Genomic DNA, 18,569 nt, shown 5'->3' on the forward strand with positions numbered 1-18,569 from the left:
AGTAGAAGGAGCGCGAAGGTATGGGTTGGCTGCTGGCTCAGCGTTCCAGCGTTGCGTCATCGCCACGGAGATGGAGTTGGCTGTCCATCTCCGCTCACCCGGCCAAACTAGTTCCGGGGCCATTCCTCCTTGTCTTCGTCGCGCTCACCCTCACCGTCTTTTATCTTTACCCGATACCCTACCGCTATCCTCTATCCTCTATGCCGGACTCACTCTGGTCAGAGTACAAAAACGCTGAAGGGCGGACCTACTGGTCCAACTCCAAGACAAAGCAGTCGGTATGGGAGAAGCCTGACGAGCTGCGCACGCCGTTCGAGCGCGCTCTGGCCAAGACCGACTGGAAGCAGTATACCAGCAAGGACAGGCCGTACTATGTGAACAGCTATACGAAGGAGACCAAGTGGGATTTACCGGATGAGCTGGTTAATCTCAAGAGGAAGGTGGATCGGGAGGAGGCGTATCAGGAGGAAAGGGAAACGAGGAGGAGAAAGGGGTTACCTAGGTGAGTAGTGCACAAGGTGGAGGGCCATCCCTACCTGGTGGTGCGGTCTATACTGCATCCTACTGTGCTGATGTCTAGTCCTACGCCGCCGCCTCGTACACCGTCCCCCACCCGCTCCATCTCCCCCAGCAACGACAACGCCATGGTATCCTATACCGCTCCCCTCCCACCCCGTGCCAAGACCCCTCCTCCCAGATGGCCCGTCGGCGGTTTCCTCAAATATGAAGACGCCGAATCGGCATTCATGAAGCTCCTCGCATTCTTCGACATTGACGAGACGATCACCTGGGAAGACACCCTTCGGAAGATCATCACGCACGAGCTGTACAAGTCACTCGAGACGCTCGCGGAGAAGAAGGATGCCTTTGCCAAGTATCAGCGCAAGATCGTAGACGATCGGCTGGCGGCCAAGGCGGAGCGGGTGGAGAAGCTCCGTCCGGCTCTTCTGGCTCTCTTTGCGAGCAATCGCGAGATCAAGAGCTGGAGCACGGCCAAGACGGCCAACCGGGTCTTTCGGGGGAATAGGATGTGGGAGTCGGCGAAGGAGGATGAGCGGGAGGCTATCCTTGATGGGTACACCCGAGACATGCGTCTCAAGGAAGAGACGGAAGCAAGGGATACCCGGACCCGGAACCTCGAATCCCTAAACGCCCTGATTCGGACGCTGGAGATTACGGTTTCGACGCGCTGGCGCCAGGCGCATGACCTCGTCGTTTCCTCCTCGGCGTTCAAGGCGGACGCGGACCTCGAAAAGGTCGACACGGTCGATATTCTCGACGTGTATGACAATTACGCGAGGGAGCTGGAGAAGGAGCACGAGGAGGAGTCGAGAAAGTTTAGAATTTCCAAAGTCCGAGAGGCGAGAAAGGCGAGGGATGGGTTCAAGGAGTTGTTGTCCGAGTTGAGGGACAAGGGGGAGATGACGGGCCGATCCAAGTGGATGGATCTGTACCCCAGGATTAGGGACGATGAGCGGTATCTCGCCCTGTTGGGCAAAACGGGGTCGAATCCGCTCGAGCTGTGGATGGATGCGGTGGATGATCTCGAAGAGGAGACGGAGAGGGCGGCGGAGAAGATCAATAAGGGATTGGCGGGGATTGAGAAGAAGGTCGAGGCGGAGACGAGCTGGGAGGAGTTTGAGGCGTGGGTCAAAGAGGCACATTTGGAGACGATGATTGATGTCAAGCTGAGGAAGGAGGTGCACGCTATGGTACGTCCTCTACTTCTCCTCTTGATGGTCACGCTGATCTGCAGATCACTGCCAAGCTTAAGCAAGCGGCAGCGGACGAGATCCGCCGAGCGGAGCGTAAACGCCGACACCGGATCGATGACCTCCGCTACGCCTTGAAGACCACGAAGATCACCGTCGAGATGAGCTACGAGGATGCTGTGCCGCTCATGAAGGACCTGCCGGAGTATACGGATATCGACGCGGAGGAGGATAGGCGGGCGGCATTTGACAAGTACATCCGGCGGATGAAGGTGAGCTGACCCGTTCTCCACGAGCGATCAAGGGGCGGAGCTGACGACCATAGGAGAAGATCCAAGATGCCGCCGAGGCAGAAGCGAGCACCTCGACCAAGCGCGAGTCTAGACGGCGGGACGTGGATGAGGATGATCCGATGGATGGTGGGCGGTCCAAAGAGAAGGACAGGAAGAAGGACAAGTATAGGGATGAAGGCGGGGATGGGGAGAGGCGGAAAGATAAGGAGAGTGGGCGGGAGTACAGTGGAAGAAGGGGAGATGGGTATGGAGATGAGAGGAGGAGTAGTGGGCTGGAGAGGGAGAAGAGTGGACGGAGGGATAGTAGGGGCCTAGGAGAAGGGAGGGGGAGTATAGAGGTTGATGATCGGGAGTCCAAGGTGAGTTCTGGGTGTCTTTTGATTTCGATAATAGCGGACGAAGAAGGGGTTGAGCTGATATGATAGCGGAGGAGAATGTCGTCTGTCCCTCACAGCGCGAACGGGGCGGGTGATACAGAGAAGGAGGCGGGGGAGGTAGAAGAAGGGGAGATATGAAGAGATGAGCATGAAGTGCGTTGAGAGTTGGCTTGTACTGATGCGCTCCTAGCTGGGCTTCTCGTCTACTGACCAGCTCAAGAGATGGGAGACCCCGAATGGAGGTGGCGGTCTTGTGTGCTCTTGTGTGCGCCACCACACACAAAACCCGAGGCGGGTTCAAAGGCCGTCCGATTCTCCATCAACTTGATTTCGAGCGTGGTCCCTCCCTCTTCCTGTCGACCTGCTTCACACTTCTTCCCGCAGTCTGGAGACCCTCACTCCTACTGGATCCAAGTCTGCCCGGAACATCGGTTGACGTCGACGACAAACTCGACGCTCGCTCATACCCCCACCGCCAGCCCGTCGAGCGCCCAACCCTGTGTTGCGCTCCCACGCCCATCCGCTCCAGTCGCTACAGCGCAAAGCCGCAACATTGACCGCTAGGCCGTAGCTCCGCCCTGCATCCTCTAGGTCAGTCTCACCTGCCTCGTCGGCGCGGTGCCTTTCGGACGCCGATATTCACGCATTGCCCAAGATCCAGCTGAAAGAAGAAAAGACTGCTCAGCAATATGGTGAGCTTCCTCAATTCCTAGTCATACTTCCTTGGCATCTAGCAGAAGCTGATACCATAGTCGGCCCAAGCACGCCGCCGCCCGACCCATGCGGAGCGCCTCCATGTCAGTTTGATAGCAACCTTCTGCTCTTTGATCTCTCCAATAGTGGTGAGCTTCTCATAGTCCTGACAATCATCTTTCGCAGTGAAGAGAAGCTGATACCCTAGATGATTGGAAAGCCCCTTCCTATCACATCCGCCGATATCTACATACTGAGTGTGATTAGATCACTCTTGGTTATGTACACCTCAAGTATAGTGAGTTTCCCCAATTCCGGATGGTACTTCCTCAGCAAGTAGCAGACTCTAACACCATAGCTGGTCAAATCATGCTGTCCCATGAGCCTCGCCGACGTGTACCTACTCGGTGTATCGACATTCCTCTTCGTTGTGTCCAGCAAGATGGTGACCTTCTCCTATTCCTGATCACGATCCAACAGTCATTGGAAACTGATATCACAGATAAGCGTATCACCCCATCCCAACTTTCCTGTCGCCTCTTTTATAATAGGGTACCTCCCATTTGGGCTCGTCGTAATACGCTACCACTACATCCGAGATTGTCAACGCGTGACCCCGCCCATCATCAATTCGCTGCTCGACACACTCCTCCGCATTCGCCGAGCTCTTTGCCCTCCCAAACCAACTCTCACCCGCCTACCGTCGGAGCTCCTCGACCAGGTCGTCCTCCATCTCGGCTCTTCCTCTTCCTCCGACCTGCTCAGCCTCGCCCGAGTCTCCTGCTCTATCGGAGAGTATGCTGCCTGGGGCGTACGGCGGAAGCTCAGCATACTTGCGCGCCCGTATCTTCCGGACGGCGACGATCGGCTTCCGTTATGGCCGAACGGGCGGCGGTACACGCCTGAGGAATGGCAAACAGCCAGCCTTCGAGCGGACATCGTCGCGCACTTCCGCCGGACAAGTGAGGCCGCGTCGAAGCTTGTCAGAAGCCTCTACGTGGAGTACCGACCTGGCGCAAAGCCCTGGTTGATCGTCCTCCTGCAGCGTCTGCCCAACCTCCGGTATCTGGACATAAAGGCGCCCGGCTCATATTATGGCGAGCTTGCTGTCGGTGACTGCTTCGTCCCGTCCCTCTGCCTCATCGGTATCCCGCTCCCTTCCCTCCGACACCTGACTATCGGTAGCAATGCCATCGATTATAGCAACCTCCCTCTCCTCCTGACGCGATTCGCCCCAAGCGTCACGTCCCTGGATGTCTCCATTTGGAACGCAGTACTGGACGCAACGATGTCCGTCACGCTCAATCCCCCTCGAGGTATCGGTCGCGACACCGAAATCACCACCCTCCGTATCTCCTTCACGGACGTCCAGGTCGGACCTAGCGGTTGGAAGCCGCATCCTGCCGTGTTCGACCTCTTACGGAGTTCACCCCTGGTCCGGAGACTATCTCTGGTCTCTGGAGGGGAACCACCCACACCGGATGAGCATCAGCTCTGCGAGATCCTCTCGAGCTACCAGTATCTGGAGGATCTTACCTGGTTTCCCATGGAAAAGGGACTTTTGACACGCATTGCGAGGCAGGCGAAGACGTTGAAGGTGGCGGCTCCGTTCCCGAGTTTGCGGCGTGTATCGGTGGTAGTGTGGGGATCTGGGTGGTTCGATGCAGTGAGTCCACGTCCAGCTGCATCGTGCGAACGGTCAGAAAGGATGCGGCTGACATTTCAGTTCAGCTCGGTCCCTTGCCTCGACCATATGGAGCTCCTCGTCCTACGTATTTGCAACTATTTCAGCAATCCCCGCGACACGACCAAACGAGAAGCCGGTAGTCCCCCTCCCCATCCTCTCTTCCCTATGATCCCGAATTTTGCCCAGCAAATCCGCGATGCCCCTCGATTGAAGCGCATCAAGCTGCTCTGGAGCGAATCCATCATCTATAACAAGTTGGATGCCCTCGACATACTCGACGCCGCGGATGCTTCGGGTGGAGCCGATTTCGTCAGGTCCTACCTCCATGGCGCGTCTGAGGTCCTGCACATCCACCTGGGAATGCGGCACGCAGAGGTCGACGACCTATCTTCCAGCGAGGAGGAGAAGCAGGATTACCCGGGCAGGGGGATGTTCTACAGCGCGCCAGACGGCTCCATTCGAAAGAAGCTATTCGAGCAGACGGCGCCGACTTATCGTCATTTCACAGACTTCCAGGGCATGATGGTCCCGCTGGAGGTGCTGGAGAAGATGAAGGAGGCGGAGGGAGCCAACGACGAGGAATGGAACAGGCGCGGGGTGGAAATCGGGGAGGAAGCGTGGGAAGTCTTGCTGGCGTGGAAGGCCGGTGCGGATGCGGAGAGGCTGTCAAGCGAGAAGAAGGCTGAGACTTGCGATGAGGGGGCGGCTGTAGTGGCTGGAGGAGGTGAACAGTGGGGATGGTGGTGGGCGTGGTGGTTGATATCGGCATGGCAAAGGATCGTAGCATTGTTGACCTACCGCAAAAGCTGAATACTGGACCACCTCGCAAGTATGCAAATTATGCTTCTGCTATCGCTGGCACACAGATCAGCGAGCTCCAGTCCGGTAGCTAGGACCGATAGCGAGTCAAGAGAATCGCTGAGCTCTACCAGCCCAGAGCGAGCCACACTCAAAATAAGCTCTAAGCTTTGGGAGCTACGCTCCCCGCTCCGCGCCGGCCCGGCCAACGTTCTCATCTCTTCCTCTCAACTTCATCTCCACTCTGCTCGCCCGGACATATCATCATCACGTCTAATTCACAGTTGTAGAACGGGAAATATAAGAAGCGCCTCGAGAAACAACGACATGGGTCCCAATCGCGATGCCCTGACCAGCATCGTCCGTCGAGCAGACTGATCCTTTTTGCGTGAATTGGGCGAGCTGACACAGCAGCATTCCATCCCAACATCCCATCCTCCTGTCACATCCACCCTCACCTCCCTCCCCCACGAACTCATCTCACAAGTCATTGGCTACTTGGACCAGTCCAGTTGTCTCGCGCTCTCCCGAGTCTCACGCATCTTCACGTCGGCAACGGAACAAGGCATCTGGGGGAGGCTCAATCTCTACCTCCCTCCTTACTTCGGAACCTACCCGCTTCATACGCCAGAGCTAGCCGGCCGAGCGGGACAGCCAGATGTCTGGGCCACCAAGGAGCCAAGCTTGGCGGAGGAGCGGCACGAAGCTGGTCTGGCGGACAAGGTCTCCAAGATCGTCCAGCGGGCGGATGCCAACCCGCGCAGGTGGGCGATGGTGGAGCATGTCCACATCATCCCCCGCTCGGAGGCGATTGAAGGGATAGTCGATATCCTTGTCAATACTACCAACCTGCAGTCTCTCGAGGTGGACTGCCCGCAGGATAACAACTTCTTCTGGCGTCGGAGCTCGTTGGGCCCGGATGATCTCTTCGAACCCCTCGATCTACACCTCCTGTCAGCGGGGCTGAGATTCCCCTCCCTCACCCATGTTCGACTCGGCGCATACACCATTCGGAACATCGGCTTCCTCCCCCTCCTCTGCAATTCGGCCCCACATATCCTCTCCCTGGATGTCAATATCGACCACACGCTATACGGGCCCGAAATCGAGGAGGAGGAACAGCTGGGGGATGAGGACCTGGTCTTCCCTCAGTTCAAGCGCAACACAAAGATCGAGGTGCTGCGTATTGCCTTGCATGACAATTGCGATAGGGAGACGTCGGAGGATGATGACGACGATGAGGAGTCCGAAATCAACGACACCATCATATCCTCCTTCCAACGCATCCCTTCCGTCAAAAAGATCTCCCTCACGTTCACCGTGCCCAATACAAGGGAAGCCTTCTACAACAGGATGATGGCGTCGATTCAGTCATATCGCTTTCTCGAGGATCTCGACATCGAGGAATACGATCTAAACGGATACTTGCCTTCAATCAACGCGCTGGCACAAAGAGAGGATGGTACGACAGCGTTCCCGGCGCTCCGACGGCTAGGCGTGATGTCCAGGGAGTGGCCCGATGCGGTGAGTTCGCCAATCTAGGAGCTCGGCGCTGTCCGCTGACCATTCAGTTTGGACTTTGGATCGCCATTCCTAGTCTCGAGATCATCCTCCTCGATTGCTTCTCCGGTGGTCCACCTTCCGGCACCCGGCGCCCTAGCATCGACCCGGTGGTCTATCACATGTTCCCAACCTTTGCGGATCAAATTCGCTGCGCATCCCGCCTTCGTCTCCTGTCCCTCGCTTGGGACGTGAGGAGGGCTCATAGCGGACCCGACGGCGGTGCCAGACTCAGGCGGCTGGCCGACATCGAAGCGCTAGGCGGTACCGACAACATCCGATCGTATCGGCAAGGCGGCTCTGAGCTCCTGCACGCACAAATCCTCATGCACCATCGCCAGGTGTCTGATCTGGAATACATCCCCGAGATCCCGCCGCTCCCGCGAGACTCCTCCCTACAGTACGACAGGGCGGATGGGTCGCGGAGGGAGGTGGCGTTCGAGAGGGTGGCAGAGCCGATGCTGCAGCACTGGACGGACTACGACGGAAAGTCCGTCCCGCTAGACATCATCGAGAGGATGCGAGTAGTTGAGGGGCTCGATCCGCAGGCCTGGTGCAGACGAGGCCTGGAGGTGGGGGAGGCGGCTTTGAAGGTGTTGACAGACTATTTGGAGGGGGAGTAAGCGAGAAGTCATCGGAGTGGGCGGTGCTGCCGGTTCAGATGAGAGTGTGGCGCAGGGAGCGCGGGGCAGAGCTGGCAATGCTACCATGTCAGTATCGGCCGCCAAGCGGACTAACGACCCTGACTTCAGCCTCGGCTATCGCGCTGGACCTACCTTATTGCGGAGCTGACTGATGTACAGATGTCGAGATCGCTTACGGTGCCCAAGGCATATACATGCGACCGGACATCGCTCGAACGCGCTCATGCTCCGGCGCTATAAGATCTCATGGGATGGTCATCGGGCCATACAGAAGGACGGCTGTGTAGATCTCAAGAGACCCCAATGGGAACGTGGCGGAGCTAGGACGGGGCGGAGAGGATAGCTGGTGGCCGATCCGGCAGGGGAAGAGAATGAGGCAATATGGCGAGCAGTCTTTTAAGTGAGTACATCTCCTTTCCACTTCTTGATTGCGCTGCGAGGTAGAGCTGATCAGGTAGTCTTTATAGTGCAAATGTATCCAGCTTGTATGATGCTAAGCGGCCGGTTGACGACGATCAGTAGGCACGTTCCCGCCCACAGCCGCCAAGATGGATACGTGCCCCTCCCCACTGGCTGCTGGCCGGTGAGGCTCGTCCTCGTCAACTACACCGTGCGTGGCGGGAGGCCGGGGCTATGAGGTGGAGGTGTGTGTCCGGCTACACGACCTCGGGAGCAAAAAGATCATCCGCTTGATCAACCTCGACGCGCTGGTCTGTTCTTGTTTCTTCATCCTGCTCATCACTTCCCTCGCAGCGATCGTATCCAGGTTCACCCTCGTCTACCTCTCGGAACACCCTTCGCATCAGTCCAATATCCAACGCAGCCACGTCGACTTGTTACCGCCCTTCCCACCTCAACCCGTCCGAGATCAAGTCTCAAGCGTGATCTTCTCCTTCTTTCCCTTCCGAGCGGAAGATCCGGCCTGTCCGATACGATGGTTAGTACAAGAGCATACTAGTATATATCGCAGGCTCTGTCGCAGCTGATAATGAGCTGATCCCCCAGGACTTCACCCCACCCTCCCTAATCCCACCATCTGCCAATCCCCTTCCTCCCATCATCACCACCACCTCGCGGCCCACAGCGTTCCTGACCAACCTTCCCCGCGAAATGCTCGATCGAGTGGTGTGCCACCTCGATCGGTCGGACGTACGATCACTTGCCCTTGTCGCCCCTGCCCGCATCTCCCCCGCCCTCGACCTCTCAGCACGACGGGGACTTTGCCGCCTACTCAACCTCTCCATCAACCCTTACTATGGGTACTCCCCTTCCATCGAGCCTGAGCTCTCTCCAGAGGCCGAGTACGAAACTTATCGCGCGCAGATCGAAAGCACGGAGCAGATACACCAGGCGGGAGTTTGTGCAAGAGTCCTCGAGGTCGCGCGTCAGGTGGAGGATGCGCAGGGTTGGAGCGCCGTCGAGGAGATCAGGATGGTCCCTCGGCCCGGCGCAGTGGCTGCCATGGTAGAGATACTCGGGCGAGCCGGCTTCCTGCGGAAGCTGGCGATCAGTCACCCGCAAGACGACGATTGGGAAAGACGGAAGGGGCCAGCGGACATGGCCGATTTGGCCTGTATCGATCTACCCTGGCTCCTGGCCGGCCTCAACTTCCCTTCTCTCACCCACGTCCACGTCGAACGCGCCTCATACAAGTACCCCGGCTTCATTCCCCTCCTCGTCAACTCGGCTCCCTATCTCAACTCGCTCGATGCGACTATCGCGCTCAACGTTGCACACTCCGCGCCGGACCAACTGGACCCTACATCATTCCCTGGCTTCGTCGCCGATGACACCCAAATCACCACCCTCCGACTCCACCTTTTCTGCAGATATCTTTGGGACGACCTTCCGGATGACCAGGCTCATACCATCGCCTTCGGTCTTCTCGACCGGATACCCCTGATTGAGAAGCTCTGCATCGACTACGATTACATAGACATCGGACTCGCAGAACGCATCTGGCAGATGGCCTCTCAGTATCGTCACTTGACGGATCTCATATGGGGTGCGGAGGTTTATGAAGACGGAGACACAGATGAATTGCTTCTGGAGGGCAGCTCGATGGGGTTTCCGTCTCTTCGGAGATTTGGGCGAGCGGAGTTGGATCCGGACTGTTGGTAGGGATACGTAAGTCTCATTGCGCATCTCATATGTCACGAGGCCTCAAGCTGACCTTGTGCAGTACCGAGGTAGTTGGCCCTCCTTCAACAAACTCGAAATCGTCCTCTTTTCCTACCCCTGGTGGGCTCATTCGCAGGAGGCAAATCGGCCGATCGAAGTCAACGTCGATGACTTCTTCGCCGCTCATTCAATGATCCCCAGTTTGGCCTCGCGGCTTCGGCAGTGTCCTCTCCTGCACACGCTCATACTGGACTGGCAGGAAGGGGACCGGGATGCAGCCAGTTATCATCTGCGGCTGCTGACCGAGATGGAGCACCGCCCGAAGCTTGGCTCCGGCTCGGCCCGGTCGTATCGACATGGAGCGTCGGAGCTGCTTCACGTCCATTCACAGACAAATCGATACGAAATTGCGGACCATCCTGCGTCGGCCTCCAGCGGGAGGCTCTGCCGCGAGCACGAAGAGTGCGTGAACTATCCGACCGAAGATGGGACTGAGTACTGCAAAGTCTTCGGCAGCTCGGACGAGACCGTCGTTCAGGACTGGACTGACTTCGACGGTCTAGTCGTCCCTCTGTTGATCATCCAGGAGATGAAGGAGGCGGAGGGTGCTGGTGTAGAATGGGAGAATCGAGGTGTAGAGGTTGGGGAGGCGGGCTGGATAATCCTTCTGCAGTGGCAGGAGATGGAGATGGCGCGGCTGGAGCTGGCGGAGGAAGACGCAGCCGAGCAGGCGGAGGGTGACGAGGAGGGGGACAGTGAAGAGGATGAGAGCGAGGAGGATGAGAGTGAGGAGGAGGAAAGTGAGGAGGAGGAAAGTGAGGAGGAGGAAAGTGAGGAGGAGTAGGCTATGCGAGGGCGCCGGGACCGGGGGAGATGGTGGGCATGGTGGAGGTCAGGGGGCGAGGATCATGGAGGTGATGGTGAGTAGGAGAATGCGGGAGCACGGGTGGGGCTTCGGTCGAGCGGGACTCGGCTCGGGGAATGGCACCTGTCGATATAGGGTATACATGGCTTCGTCGGGATGTGTAGGGCGAAGGCGGTAGTCAGATCAGCAGCATATACATCAGGACCTCGTATCACAAGTAGAGCTTTGGTAGATAACACGTATGATTTCATAGCATGGTAACTCAAGTGAGCCATCTGCTGGCTACTATGCTTCCCAAGCGCTCAGCTCCTGATCTCCACTCTTCCCCTTGTCCTCCTTTATCCGCGCCCACCTCGTCAATACTGCCCAAGTCGCCGCGCCGACTTCCACTCCCCTGCTGTCCCACACCGCCTCGCTGACGCCCTCCATCTCTCTCATCGCTCCCATCACCTCCATCGGTACTGCCACACCGTCGAAATCCGTCAGGTTGACGAGCGTATACTCCGGGCGCCGCTCGAGGAGCTTGATCCGCCTTTTGCCTATAGCGCAGAGTACGCCAAGTCGTTGCACGGATGTTGGGATGATCTGTCACCGCGACGTCGGAGAGCTGATGCCATTGAGTCCGAAGGCGGATGTGGAGGAGCTCTTGGCCAGCGTGCTTGTACGAGCGGATACGGAAGGTACATTCGTCCCGGGCTTGGAAGGTTCGCAGCTGATTGAAAAGCTCCGGACCGAGAACAATGGGGTCGTCCTTCGCAAGCTGGATACTGCGCAAACGAGGGGTACCGCGGATCTGTAGCGCTAACTCGGATCGGATGCAGTGGGGGAGTGTGGAGGTGTTCGAGGCGGAGGATGATGAAACCTTGTGATTGATAATGTGTGAGGCGTAGTGAAGGGCTTCGTGCGCTGAGGAGTCAAGGCTGAGGATCTCGGGATTGGAGCTTTCCGGCCAGAGCTTGAACTAGGTGATATTAGCGTTCTGCCATTCTACGGCTGAAAACACCAACTGAAACACTGTATGACAAGACTCACCATAATATCGGAACAGCTCGGCTTCAGAACCAAAACACGCACCATCGGGAACGACCGAAACCGAAGGTGATCGCGGCAGTCTTCGTCCGATCGGTAGAGCGCATTAAGAGTCGGTATGCCCGGTATCTGAATATCTTGGAGACAATTGAGGTCCTGAATGCAGTCGAGGACATTGTCGAGAGGGGTGGTGTCGACGAGGGACGCGGGGGTGACTATCATAAGCTGCCGCAGGGAAAGGCTGTTCTTCAGTAGTGGCGATAGGTGACGCGCCAAGGTCATTCCGAAATAGGTGCTGCTGATCCGAATGCTCCGCAGACTGTTTGGAACCCCGGTGATGAGGAAGGGAGAGTCCGAGGTATGGGACCGGTCCGCAGTGCCCATGTCAAACGTGATGTCGAGCGTGGCCAGTGTTGGCGCCGATTCCATAAGGAGCGCGACGAATTCCAGATGCTCGATAGTGCCTTGACCGATCTCGATGGCTCTAGAAAGGGGAAGTGGATCCGTCTCTTGAGCTTGAGCATGACTCGGCCGAGTCGGTACGCGCTTGCCTTCGACCCGGCCGAGTCGTGAGTCGCAATACCTGTCTTCCCCTGATGTTTTTGCATCCAGTGAGAGCCGTTTGAGGTTAGGCACCCAAGGCAATAACGGCTCCAGCAGGGCGTAGATCGTTCCCAGACCGTCCACTGCCCGGATCGTCTCCACCATCGATAGCTCCCGGTGGCCAGCCTGTCGGATAGCATCCCCTATGCACGGCATCTCCTCGCGCTCCTTGCGCTGTCTTTCTCGGTCCAGCTTCGCCTGTTCCGGGCGTAGACCGTTCGCGAAATTTTTCGTAGTACGCGAAGATGACGACGACGCCTGATCGGATTGTCTGATAGGCTGTCCGGCCGGAGGTGAGGAAGCGTCGCCGTATTGCTTAGTCTTGCTGGCGATGGAGAGGTCCAGATGCCGCCAAAGCTGATCTCGCGCGGGTGCAGTAAAGCGACGAGCGACACGGGCGAGCGTCAGCGCCGAGCATCGATCGAGACAGCCGATGACTTGCTGGCGGAGCTCGAGGGGTAGGAGGGAAAGGCGGTCGGAAGGACGAGGGGGTTGCGCGGTCGGCTGTAGGGGTCAGTATTAGTCGATGATGTTCCTCTTATGCTGCTGCCGTTGCAAAAGATTTGCTTACTGTTTCGCTCGACATGATCTCAAGAGCACAAGGCCAGGTTCTGAGGGGAAGATCTCTTGCTCGCAGCGCCTCAAGTACAATGAAGGACGGATGAGAAGATGATCAATGTCGAGCTGAGCGGACGGTCCGAGCCAGACGTGACTGAGGGAATCAGACGTTACCGCTTTGGCCTCGGAAGCGCACAGACCGTGTGAACGTCCAGGTGGTCATCCAGAGCAGAGGGCGCCCAGGGAGGGGGCTAATCGAGGAACGAGGTATAGAAGGTAAGAGGAAGGTGATGGTCAGATCTAAAGATGTTTTGGAGCGGTGGCCGGTGGAGGTGGAGGCAGTCCGGAGCCATGGTAAAGCTATACTTCGCCCCCAGCATGATCTCGACCATCAGGGAATGGGAATGGGCCAGACCTCCGTGGATTTGCTATAGTGACCTGGATCATATAAGCTGCGTGGACGGTATAATGATATCAGAGTCACATAAGCTGGCTAGGTCCTCGTTCCTCCCATTCACCCCCTGACCTTTCTCCTTTTCCGACTCAGCTCGATGCTAACAGCCCCCAACTTGTCCACCTGCCTCATCTACACCCGTGCGTCCGGCTCCGTCTCCTTCCACCTCCCTAGGATCGCCCAAGCTGCCGCACCGATCTCCACGCCTCTGGCCGCCCACGCCTCCTCGCTTATCCCCTCCGCCTCCCTCATCTCCGAGATCCCCTCCATCGGTACCGCCTGCCCATCCAGATCCGTCAAATGTACCACCTTGTACTCGTCGCCTTTGACAAAGAGCTTGATCCGCTCTGAGCCATCCGAAGCGGTATAGCTCAGAGTGCGCCAGCTATCAGCCAGCTGCACTGGCACCCCCTTCCCGCGCTCGACATCCGAGACCTCCGTCCACTGCGTCCGGAGACGCAGGTGGAGGAGCTCTTGTCCGCCGTGCCGGTATGAGCTGATGCGGAAGGTGCACTCGTCGCGAGCCTCGATGATGCGGAGCTGATCAAAGAGGTCGAGGTCGTGTACCGCGGGTTCGTCTGCGCCAAAGTGGATATGGAGGAGGCGAGGGGTGTCTCGGATGCGGTGAGCGAGGTCAGGGCGGATGCCAAGGATATGGGATGATTGGGTGGTGGTAGAAGAGGAGAAGGGAGAGGTGGGGTTGAAGTTGGCGTAGTGGAGAGCTTCGTGTGCGGGCGAATCCAGGCTGAGGACTTCCGGATTGGCACTCTCGGGCCAGATCTTGTGCTGAGGAGAATCAGCTTGGTATTCTGTATCGTTCGTAAATTAGGTAGAGGAGAAGCTTACCATGTCTTCAGGTAGTCCAGGCTTCAGCACCAGCATCCTCACCTGCGGAAACCTCCGCAGTAGCTCCGCCTCTGATTCATCTTGCGCCTCCTCCGTTCCGTCATCCGAAGATCCCTCATCCGCCTCGGCCACGGATCCCGCATCGCGAGGGGAGAAGTATAACCGGTCATAAATCTCATCGCCCGGTTCACGCGTAGGGGCATCGTATGACCAGACGCCCGGCCATTGGAGGTCCTCGAGGTTTCGGCATCGCCGTCCGCGTAGAGCGGCGAGCACGTCCGGGAGGATGGGCATGTTGAGAGGCATGGGGTCCTGGACGCTAACGATGTGGAGCTGTCGGAGCTCCGGGCTGTTTTGGAGAAGGGGCAGGATGCAGCCGCCGGAACCGCGGTGTATGGTCTCATGCAAGTCCTCGATCCAGGCGATGCGTAGTTGCCGAACATGGTTCAGGTGACCAGCCGAGGGACGTGTGGCGCACTCTGGGAGGCTAGCCCAGGTGTGGAGCGTATCAGCTACCTGGTGGTCTAGCGTGATGTCCAGCGTAGTGAGGTTGGGTGCTATCCGCATGAGATATGCTAAGTACGCCGGCCGGTCGATAGCGTACGGACCGATCTCCAGGTGGCCGAGCTTACTGAACTTGGATCCGAGCTCGCCAAGGAGAATGAAGCGGTTGATGTGATCGTCGCCGTCATAGTAGTTGATAAAGTCCAATGCTACAGCCGGCGCGACCAGCGTCAAGCTGAGAAGTGTGGCAGCCATAGGCAAGAGCAATTTGAGAAAAGCCGGCCCAGTCTTGTACGCCGTCATCGCCCTGAAGCTTCGGACCGACGTCAACTTCCCCTCATCCGCCTGGTTGATGACTTCATCCATCTGCCGCTCGAGTCTCGCACTATAGCTCTTAGTCGCCGCCTCCATCTCGGCGTGTCCCCTCACGCGGTAGTTATACGCCAGCCGATCCCTATCGTCGCATAGGTTCTTCTTTGGCAACGGCCACAGCCGCTCGTCACCCTTTTGGACGAGGCCAAGCTCGAGGTGTAGCCATAGTTGTTTCGTTGCGACCTTCGTGAGGCACCGAGCTACACGCGCGATCCTGGCGATCGATGAGCGGTCGAGGCGGCTGATGATACGCTCTTGGAGCTCGATGGCGAGAGGAGAGAGGCGGTCGGATGGATGAGGGGGTGAAAGGGGTAGTGGGAGGGTTGACTGGATGATCAGCCGAGGTCCCCACGGATTGATGGCATAGTACAGAATGAGAATGAGAGACTCACGATATCGCTCGGCATGTCTGATATCTTGAGCTGAGCAGTAGGCGAGACCGGTAGTGTAGGGCTGATCCAAGTTGGATGATGGACGAAAGCAGGAGAATTTGATGGGAAAAGTAGAAGGAAGCGAGGTTTGACATTTTAGGTTTCTTGCACACACAGGTGACGAATGTGGCGGTCCAGCCCGTCAGTGTGGCACATTGTCAGCGGACAATCCATCAGGGCTCGCTGTCAGTGTATAGCTCCTACTGAGCTCATCGGGGTGAGTATCGCATCTATAGGTACACGCCCCCTTACTTCGACAACATCGATATCGCCCATGATCACCATTCCCCCACTACTTGTCCGCCTTCCTCTTCTTCTTCTTCTTTTCCACCCCGTCCGCTCCTGTTCCTCCCGACTTGTCGGACCTCTGCAACTATCAGCAAGCTTCCAGCAGCACAGCGAGAACCAAGTCAGGTATGAGCGCAGAATGGGACTAACCTTCTTCACGACCCGCTCCAATGCCCTTCTTGTCTCGCTGTTGGCCGGGAAGGTGGATGGGTCAAAGTACTGCGGTGCGTACTCCATGAGCCACTCTGGGCGGACCTCAGTGACCGTCCGGATGAACTATAGTGTCAGCTCGCGCTCGACCCATCGTGGGGGAAACGTCAACTCACATTTGCGGTAGTCAAGACAAACTCGTTATATATCACCCACTCTGGCGTCGTCGACAACCCACAGCTCAAATGCAGCCTAACCACCTGGTTATCCTTCACCGTGAGGTAACTCCCCCTCTCCCCTTCCTTATGCGCCACCTGCATAAAGAACCCACACGTCAATGCCTGACGTATATTATTCCAATAATTCTTATCCTCAAACGCTGTCGAGACCAGCTCCAGATCAAACTTCTCCATGCTCCGCTTGAGCTGCGTCCGGACGTTATCCGCCTGTGCGAGCGACCGGGCATTGAGGTAGTTTTGCCAGCAAAAGTTCTTGGCGTCCCCCTCGTTGGTCGCTGCCGACTTGTACGCGTGGTACACGTTCAACATGGTCAGGTGGTCCCCGTCCGGATGGGTGAACTGGGCTTTGGCCATATCCGCCTCTTTCCGCTGGTTGGCCGGCCGCATAAAGACGTTGGGAACCGAAAGCATCGCCGTGAGAGATAGCATCTCGTTTGAGCACCCAAATTCCGGCGAGACGATCAGCATCTTGGCGAGCTGAGGGTCGAGCGGGAACTCCGCCATGATTTCGCCGAGGGGTGTGAGACCGCCCTCGTCGTCCAGCGCAGCGAGGTAGTGAAGCAACTCCAAAGCCCGCATGATGGTCTCCGGCGCGGGTGCGTCCATATAGTCGAAATGGACGAGATCCTTGATACCGAGTTTGATGAGCTCCAGGACGGTATTGGCGAGATTGGACCGAAGGATTTCCGGATGCGTCTGCTCCTCCAGCTCCTTGACGAAATCCTTCTCCGTATACAGCCTGAAACACTTTCCAGGCCGTGTCCGCCCTGCTCGGCCCGCACGCTGCATAGCCGAGGCTTTCGAGATGGGCGTAACAAGCAGTGACTCGACCCGGATCCGAGGGTTGTAGACTTTCTGCTTGCAGAACCCGGGGTCCACGACGTAGACGATGCCGTCGATGGTGAGGGAGGTTTCGGCGATATTTGTGGATATGACGATTTTACGACCGGGGAGCTTGTCGGCGCGGGGAGGAGGGGCGGCGTCAAAGATCCGTTGTTGCTGATGAGGAGGTAATGACGAGTAGAGGGGTACGACGAGTAGTGGTCCGGCCATTCCCTTCCCGCTCAATTCTTCCCCTTCCGCCCTGATCTTCCGACAAGCATCCTCAATCTCCTCTTCACCCGTCAAGAAGAGGAGAACGTCTCCCTCGTCCTCCGCCTGATGGATGAAGAGGACCGTCCGGATCGCCGCCTCGACATAGTCCGTTTCGGGTTCTTGCGTGAAGAAGGTCTCGACTGGGAAGGTACGACCGGAGACCTTGACGACAGGGGCGAGGCCGCCGGGAGCATTGTCGCCAAAGTACCGCTGGAACTTGCCGACATCGAGAGTGGCTGACATGACGACGATTTTTAGGTCGGCCCGGTTTTTGGCGATCTGAAATTAGCTGGAATCTGACAACGAGGACGGAGAGCTTACATCCTTGAGGAGACCCATCAGAATATCCGTCGCTAATGTCCGCTCGTGCGCCTCGTCAAGAATGATAGTGGAGTACCGTGATAGCTCCGGGTCGTTCATCGCTTCCCGCAGGAGCATACCATCCGTCATGTATTTGAGGAAGGTCGTGCCGGTTTCGGTCATATCCTCGAAACGAATAGAGTATCCGACCTGCTTTCCGAGTTGGACTGTAAAGTCAGGTGTGAACTTGGTTGCTGGAGAACAAACTCACCATCCATCTCGTCCGCAACACGCTTGGCCACACTCATAGCCGCCACCCTCCTCGGCTGCGTACAAGCCACCATCTTCCCCCTCAACATCGGCAGATCCGAGTAGCAGACAAATTGCGGGATTTGCGTTGTTTTCCCCGACCCTGTTTGACCCTCCATCACTGTGATCTGATTCTCGCTGAACACCGTCAAGAACTCCTGCATCTTTTGGTAGACGGGGAGACCTTTCCGCTGTTCGAGGATTTTGCGGTAGTTTGGGGTGAAGGGGACGAGGCCTTTGAAGGGGTTTACATCGCCGTCCTGGAGATCAGCTTACCGGTCGAGCTGACAGTTGGTGATGAGTCAGCTCACCATAATGTCCTTGCACTGCTGCACCGACACCTTCCTAGGCACCAACCCGTTCAAAGGGTTCTTGACCTTGCCTCCTCCGTTCGCAGCTCCCACGCCATTTGCGCCTGACGCATAGCCATTCTGCGGCCTGTGATCGAGATATGGGTTGTGCACCGGAGTGGATGGGCCTGCTTCTGCCATTTTTGATCTCTTCTGGGGTGGTTCCGACATGGCTATAGGTGTGGATAGATGATGGAGAGGTCAACAGGTGGACGATCGTAAAATTCAAGCTTTTGGGTGGCAACTCTGGGCGGCGATCGCCGATGGTGAGCTATTCTGGGGTCTCCACAC

At 57.3% G+C, this 18,569-nt stretch overlaps 6 protein-coding genes across 6 annotated transcripts; 3 read left to right on the top strand and 3 right to left on the bottom strand.

Annotated features, from left to right (window-relative positions):
* Positions 1 to 200: 200 nt before the first annotated feature.
* Positions 201 to 2,520, top strand: MKK02DRAFT_24543 (putative formin binding protein 3; the record flags this gene model as incomplete). The annotated part of the gene is made up of 5 exons (XM_053086906.1): positions 201 to 502; positions 581 to 1,712; positions 1,757 to 1,984; positions 2,038 to 2,364; positions 2,431 to 2,520. 5 exons carry the CDS (start codon positions 201 to 203, stop codon positions 2,518 to 2,520), a joined length of 2,079 nt encoding a protein of 692 aa, XP_052946347.1.
* Positions 2,521 to 5,887: 3,367 nt separating this feature from the next.
* MKK02DRAFT_45276 (uncharacterized protein) lies at positions 5,888 to 7,743 on the top strand (the record flags this gene model as incomplete). The annotated part of the gene is made up of 3 exons (XM_053093328.1): positions 5,888 to 5,920; positions 5,975 to 7,084; positions 7,132 to 7,743. The coding sequence occupies 3 exons, from the start codon at positions 5,888 to 5,890 to the stop codon at positions 7,741 to 7,743; spliced, it is 1,755 nt and encodes a 584-aa protein (XP_052946348.1).
* A 402-nt stretch (positions 7,744 to 8,145) lies between these two features.
* MKK02DRAFT_45277 (uncharacterized protein) lies at positions 8,146 to 10,729 on the top strand (the record flags this gene model as incomplete). Its single annotated transcript, XM_053093329.1, has 5 exons — positions 8,146 to 8,164; positions 8,223 to 8,374; positions 8,770 to 9,777; positions 9,886 to 9,891; positions 9,947 to 10,729. 5 exons carry the CDS (start codon positions 8,146 to 8,148, stop codon positions 10,727 to 10,729), a joined length of 1,968 nt encoding a protein of 655 aa, XP_052946349.1.
* Positions 10,730 to 11,012: 283 nt separating this feature from the next.
* Positions 11,013 to 12,968, bottom strand: MKK02DRAFT_33734 (uncharacterized protein; the record flags this gene model as incomplete). The annotated part of the gene is made up of 3 exons (XM_053088777.1): positions 11,013 to 11,711; positions 11,783 to 12,886; positions 12,954 to 12,968. The coding sequence occupies 3 exons, from the start codon at positions 12,966 to 12,968 to the stop codon at positions 11,013 to 11,015; spliced, it is 1,818 nt and encodes a 605-aa protein (XP_052946350.1).
* Positions 12,969 to 13,526: 558 nt separating this feature from the next.
* MKK02DRAFT_45279 (uncharacterized protein) lies at positions 13,527 to 15,523 on the bottom strand (the record flags this gene model as incomplete). The annotated part of the gene is made up of 3 exons (XM_053093330.1): positions 13,527 to 14,180; positions 14,241 to 15,443; positions 15,509 to 15,523. 3 exons carry the CDS (start codon positions 15,521 to 15,523, stop codon positions 13,527 to 13,529), a joined length of 1,872 nt encoding a protein of 623 aa, XP_052946351.1.
* Positions 15,524 to 15,839: 316 nt separating this feature from the next.
* On the bottom strand, positions 15,840 to 18,449 carry MKK02DRAFT_37195 (putative pre-mRNA splicing factor; the record flags this gene model as incomplete). The annotated part of the gene is made up of 6 exons (XM_053089585.1): positions 15,840 to 15,914; positions 15,986 to 16,111; positions 16,162 to 17,598; positions 17,641 to 17,846; positions 17,891 to 18,188; positions 18,240 to 18,449. The coding sequence occupies 6 exons, from the start codon at positions 18,447 to 18,449 to the stop codon at positions 15,840 to 15,842; spliced, it is 2,352 nt and encodes a 783-aa protein (XP_052946352.1).
* Positions 18,450 to 18,569: the final 120 nt, after the last annotated feature.

Source organism: Dioszegia hungarica (genome assembly GCF_025882075.1).
Source record: "Dioszegia hungarica strain PDD-24b-2 chromosome Unknown MKK02contig_8, whole genome shotgun sequence".
Taxonomy (NCBI): Eukaryota; Fungi; Basidiomycota; class Tremellomycetes; order Tremellales; family Bulleribasidiaceae; genus Dioszegia; species Dioszegia hungarica.